Source organism: Pteropus medius, unplaced genomic scaffold (assembly GCF_902729225.1).
Source record: "Pteropus medius unplaced genomic scaffold, Ma_sr-lr_union100, whole genome shotgun sequence".
NCBI classification, from domain to species: Eukaryota; Metazoa; Chordata; class Mammalia; order Chiroptera; family Pteropodidae; genus Pteropus; species Pteropus medius.
The window spans coordinates 7,601,477-7,616,026 of NW_024354503.1; the positions used below are offsets into that span (position 1 = coordinate 7,601,477).

General features: G+C 33.4%; 1 protein-coding gene across 1 annotated transcript; it reads left to right on the forward strand.

Annotated features, from left to right (window-relative positions):
* Window positions 1–9,598: 9,598 nt before the first annotated feature.
* On the forward strand, window positions 9,599–13,220 carry FABP7 (fatty acid binding protein 7). Its single transcript, XM_039854113.1, has 4 exons — window positions 9,599–9,765; window positions 10,211–10,383; window positions 11,007–11,108; window positions 12,882–13,220. The coding sequence occupies exons 1-4, from the start codon at window positions 9,693–9,695 to the stop codon at window positions 12,930–12,932; spliced, it is 399 nt and encodes a 132-aa protein (XP_039710047.1). The 5' UTR covers window positions 9,599–9,692; the 3' UTR covers window positions 12,933–13,220.
* The last annotated feature ends 1,330 nt before the right edge of the window (window positions 13,221–14,550 follow it).

Below are 14,550 nucleotides of genomic sequence, written 5' to 3' on the forward strand. Positions count from 1 at the left end.
CTATAATTATTAGGCTGTATTTTCATTCTTTTTATGTTTAAAATGTCCACTTTTATTATTCATAATGTCTCTGCATTCTAAAAATTCTCTTCAAAAAATATTCTATTTATTACTGTATTTTTGGTTGATCCAATTTCTTCTATTAAGTTATTAATTTCCTTGAGTCTTTTGATCACATTAAGCTTATATTTTGAATCTCAAACTTTTTCTTTTTATCCAAATCATCTTTTTATTTCAATCTGTTCTATTCTTATGGCTTCTTGCTCCTGTTCTATAGAAGCCATTTGCACCTATCAACATGCCAAATAGATATTTTTCTTTTTTTTTTTCCTTTTGTTTGCTTTGATAAATAATCATTTTTAAGGGTATACTCTTATTCTCTGTCTTCAGGATATTGTGCCCTCTACTTTTTTGATAAATATGTCCACAGATTTCATGCTGCATTTGATTATTATTCTCCTTTTTAAATAAAGAGAACTATTTATCTAGACCTGGGGTTTGTTACAGACAATGGAAGTGAATTTTTTTTTCTCTTTCTATTAAACTTGTTGCCAAGGTCGTGACTAATAGAACCTCTTCTTCTCAGACAGAGGAGCTATCTGAGCTAGCTGAGCTCACCTAGAGGATGGGTTGATAAGATCAGCTACCAGTTGTGAATCAACTGAAATGAGTTGGAATATTCTTCTGCCCTCACTGCCTAACTCTCTGATGCTTTTAACATATTATATGCAAGAAAAACTACCAATTCATAATTTACTGCTTTAAGAGGTTTTTAAGTATATCTTCAAGATGATAGTATAAGGAAATCACATTTATTAGTGTGCAATATGCTACTTCTGGTCCTCTAATTTCAAGGGCTTAGAGGGAAAAGACAGAGAGTGCAGGAAAGAGAGAACCAAATTATAATAGTCCAGACGGTTAAGAACCCAAATGTTTAAACTTTAAAACTCTTAGTTAAAAATATAGGTGATTATCTTTTGTAACTTGGATAGGCTGTTTCCTTAAACAAAACACAAACACGTTGACCATAAAATAAAACATTAATAAATTTAGCAATATTAAAAATAAGAAATTTGGGCCATGAAAAGTTACAAATGGGCAGAAGATATTCATGACACCCACACTCTAAAATGATTAGAATCAATAATGTGCAATAAGAAAAGCACAACCTACTTGAAAATGGTCAGATGATGAATACACGTTTCACAGAGGAAGAAATCAGAGACCAATAAACACATAAAGAGATGTTTTCCTCAGTGATTATGAAAATGCAAATCAAGACAAAATTAATTATCAGCTTATATGCTTCTGATCGATCAACATTAAAAAGCCTACCAATACGTTTGGGGGCAGATGTGAATCCACTGGTGAAGGCCAAAACTGGTGAGTCCAGTCTGAAAAATAATTTGGCATTATTTTCTAAAATTGAAGGTTAACCTGTATCTCAATGATTTCAATTCAAGGTATGTACTTCCCAAAAAATATTGCAAATGTAAAAGTTAATTCCCAGGATATTATATAATGGCGTAAACATTTTATAAAGGTAAGGAAACTACAGTAATATATATTTTAGGAAAATATATAGATACAATGAAACTAAATAAAGCAAGTACACAATGAACATTAGATTCAGAAAGATGGATATTTGGGGTTGGAGAAAGCAGGTAAATAGATGCAGAAAAGCATGTGGTTGCTGACGAAGTACTAGGCTTTGTTTTGGATAAAAGGTTCACTGTGTTTGTTCATAAATTAATAAAAATAATTAATTATGTAGATAACCAAGTAATAAAAATTGGCCCTGTATGGACAAATGATAAGACTATGACATTAACCAAGGAATATGATTAAACTAACTTTCTGTTCTAAATAATAGCCAGATTGCATTAGAATTTTCTCTTAAGGAAGGAGCTGTCTTTTGTTGGGAAATACTTTAATAATCAATTAACACTGTAGTTATGCCAAAGAAATAAAAGAGATGATTAAAACACTCTGGATTATAAATGAACAGGAATTTGGTTGTAGGAAAAAAAAATGGGGAAAAGAGTGAGAATGTTATACCATTTAAACAAAGATTTTTTTGTTTTTTTGCAATGTAAACTTTGTCTACCCAAAACTTTAGGAAAATGTGCCAAATTTGCAAATATCTCTGTGGAAATGAAGCAAAGAGTTCTGCATCTGTCTGGTGTGGTACAAAACAGATCGAGCACATGAGGATCGCAAGGCTGTACCCTGAAATTTTCCATTGTTGGCAATAACAATGTAGAGGTGACTCACAAAAACTCATCTCAGGAAATTTAATGATATCCTGATGATGACAGGGACTTTATAAGGTTTTCCAAATAATGTTATCTACCCATCTTCAATTTTGATTTAAATATTACAGATTAGGGATAAAAGCAGCATATACTCTCCAAGATTTAACAGTCTTCCAAAACTGTTGCTCATTTATAATTAATAAATTATAAAAAAATTATCTGGTATAATTTATATACTTAAATCTTTTTGTAAGCCCTATTTGTAAAAACGTAAATACACAAAATTCATTATCATATATGTTTTACATAGAGTCTATACTTTCTTTAATAATGAGTACTTTCTTATATAGAGCAAAATGACAAGAAAAAAATAAATTCAGTGAGTGTGTTTAAGATCCAGAAACACCTTAACTTGTCAAAATTTCTTCATAGAATCCTTCATATGTATTTATGTCACAAATGTCATTTTCAGGATATTAAATATTTCCAAATGGATAAGAAATTAATATAAAAAGCAAAAAAAAATTATTAAATTCTGGCATATTCTTAACAATCTCAAATGGAGGCTCACCCATCAGCAAATTGATGAGTACAAACATTTGTAAAGTTATTTCCATTTGCTTAAAAACAACAAAAATAATATAATCATAATAATAGTTTCAACTGATTTTTCCATTCTAAAAATGTTGCTCTGGGAATGAAAAGAAAATGAATTACTACCCCAACGTTATTTTATTAAAATTTTATATTGTTAGCATTCAAAGATATGCTTAAAATAATATGTTTTCCAATCAGCTATTAGGTGAAAAATACCACAAATCTCAATGGCCCATTTATAATTTGTAATGATGTTATTGATCAAATTATGTTAAGAGCTGCTCCAATATCTTGAAAATAATGTGCTGCAAAGACTTAAAATTGAGATAGAAAACATTTATCTAAGAATTCTGTTTCTTTTATAAAATGAGTATAAAAATATCTTACTCATCCGAAGGCACATGCAAACCATTTGCTCTCTTGAGATAAAACTTTTCTATGTCCTCAGAAATGTCTCAGTATAAATTAACAGAGAACTAATTAAATTTATGGGTCCTGAAAATTTGCATTATGATTGAGGATACACCCTATCACAACACAGAACTTTCATATTAGCACTGGTTTAACATATTTCATTCTTAAGATAGTTGGGTCATGTCTCTTCTTTGGTGAGTATGCAATAACACATTATGTTTAATTCAGAGGCACCCTTGGTATGAGCCACATACAATTTCTGGAATCATCGGTAGGATCAAGAAGCTGGTAGCATTTCTGGTCTCCTATTCTTGTTTCGTATTTAACACTGAAGAAATATTAGAATGCAAATTTATTAATATAATTCTGACAGACTGGAATATACTATTTATAAGTCATTAAATTCATTAGCATATATAGGATCTCAACCTAAAATTCTGTTTTTCACTACAAAGTCCAGACTTACCCCAGACTACCTATATCAAAATCTTTTGAATATCCTTGAAATCTGCATTATTATGAATCCAGGTGATTCTAATGATCATTCAGTGTTAGGAACTACTACTCTAGAATATTTTCAGACATACAAGACCTCTATCTTTTTTTTGTTTTTTTTAATTCTCCCTTCTTAACAAATACCCTTAGAACATAACCAATCATTTCTGAGTAGTGAATGGGGTAAGGTAGATTGACTCACCTGACCTCTGTTTCCACTGCCTTCTGTGATCCTCTCTGCTTTGCAGAGACAACAGGGAGTGAAACAACAGTTCCCCAACTCCCTTACACCTAGACTTAATTTAGGTCATGCCTATTATATGTACTTATGTAAGACTTGAATTCAAAATTAGTTAAGTGGTGAAAAGGAATGCATCCAAGGCATCCATTTTGTTATTGAGATCTGGTCCATGTTGGCATGGCTCTGGAGTCAACATTTCTGAGTGAAGCTCCCTCATTTGTGGATGACAGTGTTAAAGAAGGACATTTTTGAGCAGGAGGTAGGAAAACAGTCTCCTAATTCCTCAGCTTTGTGATTATAAGATAACTTTTTCCTTCATAGGTCAGTTTCTGAAACATGGTGGTGTGTTCTGGGAGTATTTCTGAAAGCTCAGCTTAGCATAAAGCCTAGTCTTTCAACTATTCTAAGAATTTTGTAAGCATTGAATTCCCTATATTTTGCCCTGTTAAAAATAGCTAGAGTGATTTTTTTAATCTTCAGCTGATCTCGGATTAATACCTTCCTTTTATAGCTACCTGTCTGATAATCATTACTTGAAGCTTACTTTGGCATTTCATATGCAAAGATAACAACAGAGATCTTCAAGGATTATAAGACATCCACTCCCTTAGAAAAAAGAAAATCTAAATTTATGATTTACAAATAATAATAACCCAACCAGAGGATCCATTAAAAGAACAATCTCCATGTACACTCATTGACACCAGATTTCCACATATAGAATGTCACAAAAGTCTCCTCCACTTTCATTTGGTAAATCCATTGTGCATTTTAATGTTTTCTCAGGCTATACTATGTGCTTTTACTTTAAAGGAAGAAACCTAAAAGCAATGAGCATTAATTTTCTCACAAAATTAACATGACAGAAAGGAGGAGATGGTTTAGATATCCCTTCTGGGGGATTATGTGCATTGCAAAGAGAGACAAAGTTTGGATAGAAACTGGGAAAAGACTGTATGTATAATGGTTCGAATTTTTACTTTTTTAAAGTTCTCCGATTCTCCATGTCCACTCTCATATTTGTTCATACCTTTAACAGTTGTTGAACAAACACTGTGGACTTTATACCGTGCTAAACAATATAGAGTACAATGGAGAATAAAGAACATAAATGCTAAAATAGATGCTTAAGGGAACTTGTATTCTAATAGGGGAGCGAATAATAAATAATTGATTACAAACAGATTTAATTAAAATTATAGTATGTTTAAAAAGACAAATAAAACCAGGGAGTGACATAATTGGTATTCTGATTCAGTCTTCCTTTAAGAAATAATATTTGAGATTACCTCTAACAAACAAGTATAAGTTAAGTGGGGGGCTGGAGAGGAGTGTTTTCTTGGCAGAGTTGTGACCTAGGAATGTCCTGAGGAGAGAAGGGTCTCAAAACTTTCATAACAGACCTGAAACCAAGTTCTTTCCCAAGTCACTTTGTCAGATATGGAAATGAGTAAAAGTCTTCCTTTACATTTTATAACCCCCAGAAATATGAAGAGTGGAATATTTAAATAATAGAAGGTAAAGGGGGAAAAAACTTCAGAAAATAGGAAAAAATTAGGACATTGTAAAGATAGTCAGTACCTCATCAGATGGTCTTTATTAGCCTTTCATTCTCCAGCAGAGAAGTGCACTTCTTCTCAAGAGTCTGCCACACCTGGAGGTGCATCTTCTCTCTGGTCTAGTCCACATTTTAAAAAGTGCAATAATATAAAAATTTCACAACACCGAGGGACATATAATTCACAGTCCCCTCTGCCTCCCATCAAATTCCATTACTCGTATTGCATTAATTCCTGCTTGAAGGTTGGAATTTTCAGCACTCCTGGCACCTAAACCTGTGGACTTTATACCTGGTTTAGCTGGTTGTTTGGGGTCAGGGGGTATGATGATACGTGTGCCCATGATAGATAGTTAACTCTTAGGGAACTTTGTACCACTGTTACAGCAAAGGGAATTATCTGATCCTATCTATTACCTATCATGAGATAGATTGCAATCACATTGTGTATTTGCATATTTCCAAATACAGAAATATTTTATTACCATTTTATTTTGTGTAATCTAGTAACAAAATGAACCTCAGGCAAGTATTTGAATGTTATCTAACCTCTCTTGGTACAGATCCTTGGATATATTATGAGATATAACGTATGGCTTTGATTGGCTTAGTTTGCTCAAGAGCAGTGATAAACATTTATTAATACCCTCTGTTAAGAAGGAAAAATTGCTATAAAGCAGATGCCAGAAGATTCAGCTCTATGTGGAAATTTCGCCAAGATTTCTCAAAGCAATTTTTATTTATTCTTTTTATTTCACTATTTAAAAAAATCTTTGTAATGTATCCTTTAGAGTGCTTATTGCCATTAGTTAATGCAAAAGGTGATAGCTCTAAAAGAGGGGTGAATCTGTCACACTCTTCCTTTTTTTTTTTTTAAGTCTGTGGATATACTTGTATTATGAAAGCCACAGCAAAATCATAGGTTACTCTTAGATTTAAGAAAATTAGAAAAAAAGATATCTATTAGCTGACTCCTCCTTATCACAACATAGTGTCTCCTTTACTTTTTCACATTCTCTTTTATTAAATCTTCATTAATCAGAGCAAATAGCCTATGATTTGAAAACAACCATTCTTAGGGATAAATATATTACATCCTGACTAATTAAAAATAGTAAGTTTAAATGTGTCAGTTTAGAAAATTACAAAATAATCAAATGACTTTTGAAAAAATTTCTACTATAGACATCTGTATAAACAATATTCTCTTTTGCTTATTACTAAACTAATATACAACAGAGAAAACTGTCTCTAAATATCTGGGCTTTCATGTTTGACATAGGTATGAAGTAATCAGAATTACAGAAATATATGCTTTAAGTTAAAATATATATATTATCAGCTCATATATTTTACCTAAAGAGCAGAAAAAATAAAGGAGTATAAACACATATTTCAGCACCACGATCTTAGCACCTGCTCTTCAGCACCTGTTCTTAATAATCTTAAATTTTCAGACTGAAAAATAAATGATTTACTATATTTTAGAATAACACTTAAACATTCTACAGTTTAAACATGTTATATTAAAAAGAATGTATAAGAATATTTTGATGTAAAAATAAATTGGTCTGAGAAACTCTACCACAGAGAATGTTTGCATAAATGGATTAATTAGTCATCTAGATTTAGCAATAGAAAGAATTTATAAAAAGTTCATAGCTTCAAGGACTTGGTTCAAGGCCTTAAATGATGTCAGAGGGGTATAAATGGTTTCATGTCAGGCTTTTCATAGTGGCCTCTGATATCTTCAGACTCATGTCAGCACAACATCAAGTCCAAGTTGGTCCCCATCCCAGGGTTAACGTCACTGACTGAAAACCCTGGGTGCCAGATCAGCATCTGCCTGCTTGCCCCAGCAGATCTGTGTCAAAGCTCAAGCCTGCAGGCAGGGTGCCTGTTGGGAAGTGGGGGAAGGGTAGACTTTGAGTCCTGGCTGGGATGATGAGCCAGGACGTAGGCATCATTTGATTTATAACTTTTATTGTTTAGACAAATGGCATGTTTGGATTCTTACTCCAAATCTTGCAAATGTCAGGGGCCTGGATTAGGTAATGTTAGATATTTTGCTCTCTAACCTGAGAGCAGCAGGAGAGGGACAGGGTAAAGTTTAGATTTTTAAAAATAGCTTTACTGTGGTATAACTGACATAAAATTAATTGCACATATTTAATGTGTACAACTGATAGATTTTGACAGACCAATGAAATTGTCATCACAATAAAAAAAATGAGAATAAAATTCTGAAGAACACATATTCAACAAATGACTTTTGTCTAAACTGTATAAAAAACTCTTAAAATTCCGTAAAGAGACAAACAATACAATTAAAAATGGACAAAATATTTGAACAGTCATTTCACCAAAGAAGATATACAAATGTCAGAGAAGCGCATGAAAAGGTGCTCAACACCATTAGTCACTAGGAAGATGCAGATTTGTATTTTAAAAGGTCACTTAGGCTTCCGTTCAGTGTAAGGATTAGAGATCAGGAAAGGCTTCAGAAAGAACAGTTAAGGGGTTATTGACATAGAACTAGTAAAAGAGAGTGGTTGCTTGAGTTAAGATGGTGGTCGTGGAGATAGGGGGAGAATGACAAATTAGGGAAATACTCAGGAAGCTAAATAGATAGGCCCTGACATTGACTTTGATTTTAGAGAGTAAAATGTTAGAAATGACTTCACATTTTCTGGTTTATACGATTAGGTGGATGATGGTGCCATTCACAAACATAGGGAAGTCTAGAGGAAGACGGGGTGTGAAGAAAGATTGAACTTATATTAAATAAGCACTTTTGAGGTACTTTTGAGACACCAAAGTAGAATCGTGGAGCAGGCAATTGGAGTAAGATGCGTTCTTAGGGTTTGTCAATTTAGATTCCCCTGTTCTGTCCCCATGAAAGGGAAAGAACCTGCTTTCCCTCCATGGTCTAAACTAGTGAAGCAAGAAGAACCTCTCGGTAAAGAAGAGGTTAAAAGGCCTTTTTAAAAATACTCTACTTGGAAACCTCGAGGCACTTTACCAATCTTGAGGTACTTTGAGCCAGGACAAAGTGAAGCCAAAGCTCTTCTGAGTCTCACTGCTCCTCCATTTCCTAGCATCCCCCCTTTGCGAACTCCCAACTTATATGTAGATTGCATTTATACAATTGCGGCCTCAGAAAATCAAAAAAATTCTACAGCGCAGGTCATTTAAAATCTTACTAAATGACCTGTCCCGTTTTCCATGTGGATTATAGAATCTGTTGAAGGAAATAAAAATAAAAAAAGCATTATTTTCTTTCTTTTTTACCTAATTAGTGAATTCTAACCATACCCTTCTTTAGATCCCTTTTCCATCCCAATCTGGTTCTCACATTCTTAGAAAGAACAACGGGATCTTTAAATTCACTCAGTTTGTGTTGGGAAAGAGGCCAAAATTAGTTAGTGTCCCATTGATAGTCAGAGTAGCCTTCTAGCAGTACAATCTAGGGAAGGCATTTACCCCTCTTCCCCTCCTCTTTTCCTAGTTTGGCATATTCTAGCTTGTGTTTTGCTCTCCCGATAAATATGAGAGAAAATAAAAGACACTATTCAGCTTTCCTTGTCTGAAAAGTTTGGCATTTCAGTGGTTTTCTTTAAAGAGGGGTCTTCATTTGTAACCAGCTTTGCCATTAACGGAAATCAATCTGAATGTCCTATTGTGCATCTTTTTTCTTTCCTCACAGTCTGAAATTGCCTTTGCCAAGTTTTCGAGCTGAACCTGAAAGACCCTCTCATTTTCCCGTTCTCTGCCTCCAGCCCCATTGAATCCTCAAAGAGCTTTCTCAGGCAGAAGGGCTGCAGTGTGAGGACTGGGAGAAACTCGACCTACTCCGCTAACCCAGTGGCCTGAGCCAATCACAAAGAGGATTGGAACCTCACTTGAGCCTCCTTTTCTTTCCCTCCCCCTGCAACAGCCTCCTAGAAAAGACTCTGGAGGGGTGTGTTTGCAGTTTAAATCCTTGGCTTTCTGCCCACCTCTTTTCCAAATAAGAAGGCAGGAGCTGCTACAAGGTGCAAAGGGTTCTTCTAAATTTCAGTGGCAATAGGATCCCAAGATCTTTGCTGCTGTCTCTTTTATCTGTCTTCAAAGCTAACGGTTAAGAACAAGGATGGTGGAGGCTTTCTGTGCTACCTGGAAGCTGACAGACAGTCAGAACTTTGATGAATACATGAAGGCTCTAGGTGGGTAAAAATAAAATGTGGTGTTCTCTTCTTGATCTACCATTTCATCTGCTTGCAGAATCCTTTTTTCACCCATTAGATTGGCAAGCGACAAAGACAGATCACGTTGACATAATTGGATCCTAGGCTATGTATTTCCCAGGGAATGGATTTTTAATGCGGTAGTTGCCTTTCTTGCCCAGGGCCAAATAATGGTGCATTTGGTAGCCTGGAGAATATGAAGCTTCTGTGCCTTTGCCATTTTCTCTTCAGCATCCACTTATTGTTTGTGCATCCACATAACTATCCACTTATTACAGCTCAGTAGTTGTATTGCGGATTAATGGGCTAAACATGCTCTAGTGAAACTTACATTTTAGGACCTGAGTTCCAAAATAGGAAAACAGTTTCTTGCTTTGTGAGTTGTTTTGGAAGTTGCAACTGACTGTATTGCTTTCTATTTTAGGTGTGGGCTTTGCCACTAGGCAGGTAGGAAATGTGACTAAACCAACAGTGATCATCAGTCAGGAAGGGGACAAAGTGGTGATCAGGACTCAAAGCACATTTAAGAACACAGAGATTAGTTTCCATCTGGGAGAAGAATTTGATGAAACTACTGCAGATGATAGAAACTGTAAGGTAAGAAGCCATTTCTTTGGGGTGGGGATAGGGAGGAGGGAATAAAAGAGAGATTCTTCGTACTACTTTTTTTAGATGGTAAGTAATGTTCTCAGTATTTCAATGCACAGAGAAGGACATCAAGGTTAATTCTGCATTCTAGCATGCATAGGTTATGATCTGTACAATATTTACTTGGCTACAGTTTAAATCTTGAATCTATATCTTACTGTATGTTTTCATATTATATATCAAACCTGTATTTCAGAAAGTATTCATTTAAAAGAATGATTGCATTTTATTTCATCTCTCTGACCGCCTCATATTGACTAAGTAAACAGTTTGCCTCATTCTAAGGCTTTGTTTAAAGGAGAAAGAGGACTAGTCCAAAAGCACTTGTTCAGGATTTTGACTTCTAATATATGAAGTTTTTGTATCTAAATGTACACATTTTTATCAAGTTATGAATTATTTAAGTTTACATAATAATGACTCTAGAAGCAATAGAAGATATGGCACTAATATGATAATTAGCCAATTATGATTTATGCGATCATACAATTCTTTCAAAAATCATTTGACTTGAATATCAGAAATCATATCTGTACCAATTGCTGTGTTCTGCATTTTGGTCTTGTTCTCAGTCTGTTGTTAGCCTCGATGGAGACAAACTTGTCCATGTGCAGAAATGGGATGGCAAAGAAACAAATTTTGTAAGAGAAATTAAGGATGGCAAAATGGTTATGGTAAGTAATGGCAATTCTCTCTTCCTCCTTCCTTGGGTTTTACCCCTCCCCCTTTTCCAATCTCCTTCCCTCCCCCTCCCCTCTCCCCATCTGCCTTCACTCACTTTCCTCTTCTTCCTCCCTCCTTCCCTCCTCCTCCCCTCCCTCCCTTCCTTCTAATAACATTAACTCGTTAGCAAGGTTCCTTAACAAGTGTAAAACAGAAGACATAAAAAAGATCTTAGCTAAGGCTCTGCTTCTTTAATTACAGAAAAAATATTCTTCGCGCAATTTTTAAAAGTTGCCATTAATTTAGCTAAAATTCGTGTGTCAAAAGAAGAATTTTTGTAGGATTACTGCGAATGCTAATCCTCAAATGAAATCTAAATATAAAGCCAATAATCATGAAAATATATAAAGATGATTGATATTCCTATAAGAATATCAAGCTTGCTGATCTCAGAAAAATTACTGTATAGCTCCTGTAATAAAGAAGATATCTTTAAACATGTTATATTTTAGTTTATAAAGGTTATGGAAGTTCAGTGTAGATAATTTAGAATATAACATACAAGTATAACAAAAATATAAAAATCTTAATTTCTCCTCAAAGAGAACAATTTTGATATTATTTCCGTCTAGTCTTTCTTTTAATGCATAAGGTACCTTTTACAAGTACCTATCAACACTGGTGGTCATGTAAAAATTATAAAATAGAAAATAATTAAAAATAATTTCTCTAATGCTGGAGTAACATCATAAACTGGAAAAATAGCAGAGAGGGTTTTTGTTATTCTAGAAAATTGACTTGTTTCCTCTCTTCCCCTCAACTACTGCAACCAGAGCTATTCTAGATTGAGATGTAGGGCTTACATATTCATATGTCTTTTCACTAGTGGAAGTGTGGTAGGGTGCAGAGGGACAGTTTTTCTTTCACGAAAGCAAATATTTGCTCACATTTTTCTTCAGTGATAATCAAAAGAAAGGATTCATTTCTAAAAGATTCAATCTGAATTTTCCTTTATGCTTTAACTTCTATTTTTTCCCTGATACATAAAATAGGGTAACTCAATCTTGACTATATGACTGATCAGGCAAGATTAAGTTCAGAAAAGGAGATTAAAACAATGTATGATAAGGACTCAGTATACTCTTGAAAATCACATTACTATATGAAAATGATGAACACTAAAAAAACCAAAAATTTTTAAAAGAGGCTTTACAGCAATTCTTCAAGTTGGATTTTACATAAGTACCCATGTTTCATGTTATACACCATCTAACTACCAAGGTTCACATAGGCTAAAGCATGACAGCCATGTGCATTTACCTTTTCCCGCTGATTTTGGAATAAGTCATTGCAGATACCACTTGCTCAAATGATTTGGATTTTCTAAAAACTTTTTGAAAGTTATGTAAGTCATGAATGGAAAACTGTTAGAAAAACCTACTACAAACTTCTTTCACTTTTGAAGCAGTTAGCTTATTTGGTCTAATTACTCTGATAATCTAAGGCAAAATGAATTCTTTTGACCTGAATCTAGATAGTTAATCTAAGTTTTTGTTTCATTTTCCTTTTAGAGACATCAACTATATACACATTTTATCCACTCAGTAAATATAAAGGTTTCTTTTCTTTTTGTTTTAAGAAATAAAGAACGCATGCAACATTTAATATTTGTAAATGCCGTTATTCTTTTGCATAATATTGAAATCATACATATGAAAACCTTTAAAAATTTCAGCTACGAATGTTCCTGCATAAAAGATTTGATTATCTTTTGAATCTTTCAGACTCTTACTTTTGGTGATGTAGTTGCTGTTCGCCACTATGAGAAGGCATAGCAAGGTTCCTGATCCCGGCTGGAGAAGCTCTACGATTTTTCTGTTTACTCAAGTCTCAGTATTATCCTACAATGACAGTACAGCTGATCACTAATTAGAAGGTTATCCTTGGTGTGAAGGTGAAAAATGGTGATTTAAAAACTTATTTTAAAAACCTGTTACTTTAGGCAACTAGCTCAATTTTGATCTGCAAATTTATCATGTTTTATAATTTGTATTAAAATTTTAAGCTACATTTTTAAAATTAAAAGGTGAATACATTTTATAATTTCCATTGGAATAAAAATCTTATACTCATGAGAAATATTGTTGTTGTTTTTAGTATCACTAATCTAGGTGGAAATTGCATGTTAGAATTTTAAATAAAATAATCTTTTTTTTCTGGCATAAAGTGAGGCTGGAAAAGTTAGCACTTTGTTTAAAATACTAATTAAAAAATAAGCAGAAGACTGAGGAAGTGTGGATAAACCACAGTTTTTGGCTAGGATGCAAAGACATTGTTATGGTGGGTTGCGTAACACAAATGACTTCTTGCTATTAGAAAAGGGCAGCCTGAAGAAGCAAAATGATATGCATGAAAATGTCTTCGTAAAAGATAAATATAATCAAAGTATTGTGTAATTAAAATGTCATGTAATTTAAATTTCTTATTGAAAGTTAAATAGAAAAAGGAGTGAATTTTATCATGGATTATAAAAATATGTCTTCGGACAAGTACATTGAGCTGAACTAAGTCCATAAGAATGCTAAAATGGAGTGTGTGTAGAGTGTGCATGAAGGCATTCACATTCCTTTTGTGTGGGAGTTGTAGGAACTGAGTTAACCAAAGGGAATCAAGTAAATATCTGTAACTGGCTAGGATCTGCATTTGTAAAGTACAAACATGTCATTTTATATTGCATCATTTACAAAATGCTTATTATATATTTTCTCAAACCTACAATGTGAAACAGGTAAGGCAGATATTACTATTTTTACTTTACTAATGAGGAAGCTGAAGATTAGTTTTACATGCCTAAGTTCTCATGACTAGTGAATACCAAGAACTGGAAATCTTGAAATTTTCCTCTTTATTTTCTCTCAAAAATTAATATTTCAACTTTTTTTCTGAAATAAAATATGTAAGATTTTATATTCTCTGATAATTCCTTAGGAAGTCTTCTCTATTAGCCTCTGAGGGTAGGGAGTTGGGAAAGGGTAAATATTTTTCAGGACAAATATGCAACATTAATTTTTTAATCAACCCAGTGATTTCAGTAAATTTTTATATGTTAATTCAAGGTCCAATTAACATATACATATGTTACGTTAATAACATATATATGTTAACATATATATATGGACACTTCCTTTAACTTACACAATTTACCACAATGATACATTATTACTTTAAGTACTATAATGGAGAGTAGAAAAATCTAAATTGTGGTTACAGGATTTAACACAGGAATGTGCAATTATTACTGAATGTCAAGATTAAGATTGTCTAGCTAAGATTACCATTCCTAAAATTATAGCCTACTTTTGTCTTTAAAAGGTATGACCTCGTAATTCTACTTTTGGGTATTCATCTGAAGAAATCCAAAACACTAATTTGAAAAGATATATGTATTCTTAT

Excerpts from the sequence above, each read along its gene's own strand:
- FABP7 (XM_039854113.1), top strand. The coding sequence starts at position 9,693 with ATGGTGGAGGCTTTCTGTGCTACCTGGAAGCTGACAGACAGTCAGAAC. Across the intron at positions 9,766-10,210 it reads TGAATACATGAAGGCTCTAG|GTGTGGGCTTTGCCACTAGG; the intron begins GTGGGTAAAAAT and ends TTTCTATTTTAG. Across the intron at positions 10,384-11,006 it reads CAGATGATAGAAACTGTAAG|TCTGTTGTTAGCCTCGATGG; the intron begins GTAAGAAGCCAT and ends TCTTGTTCTCAG.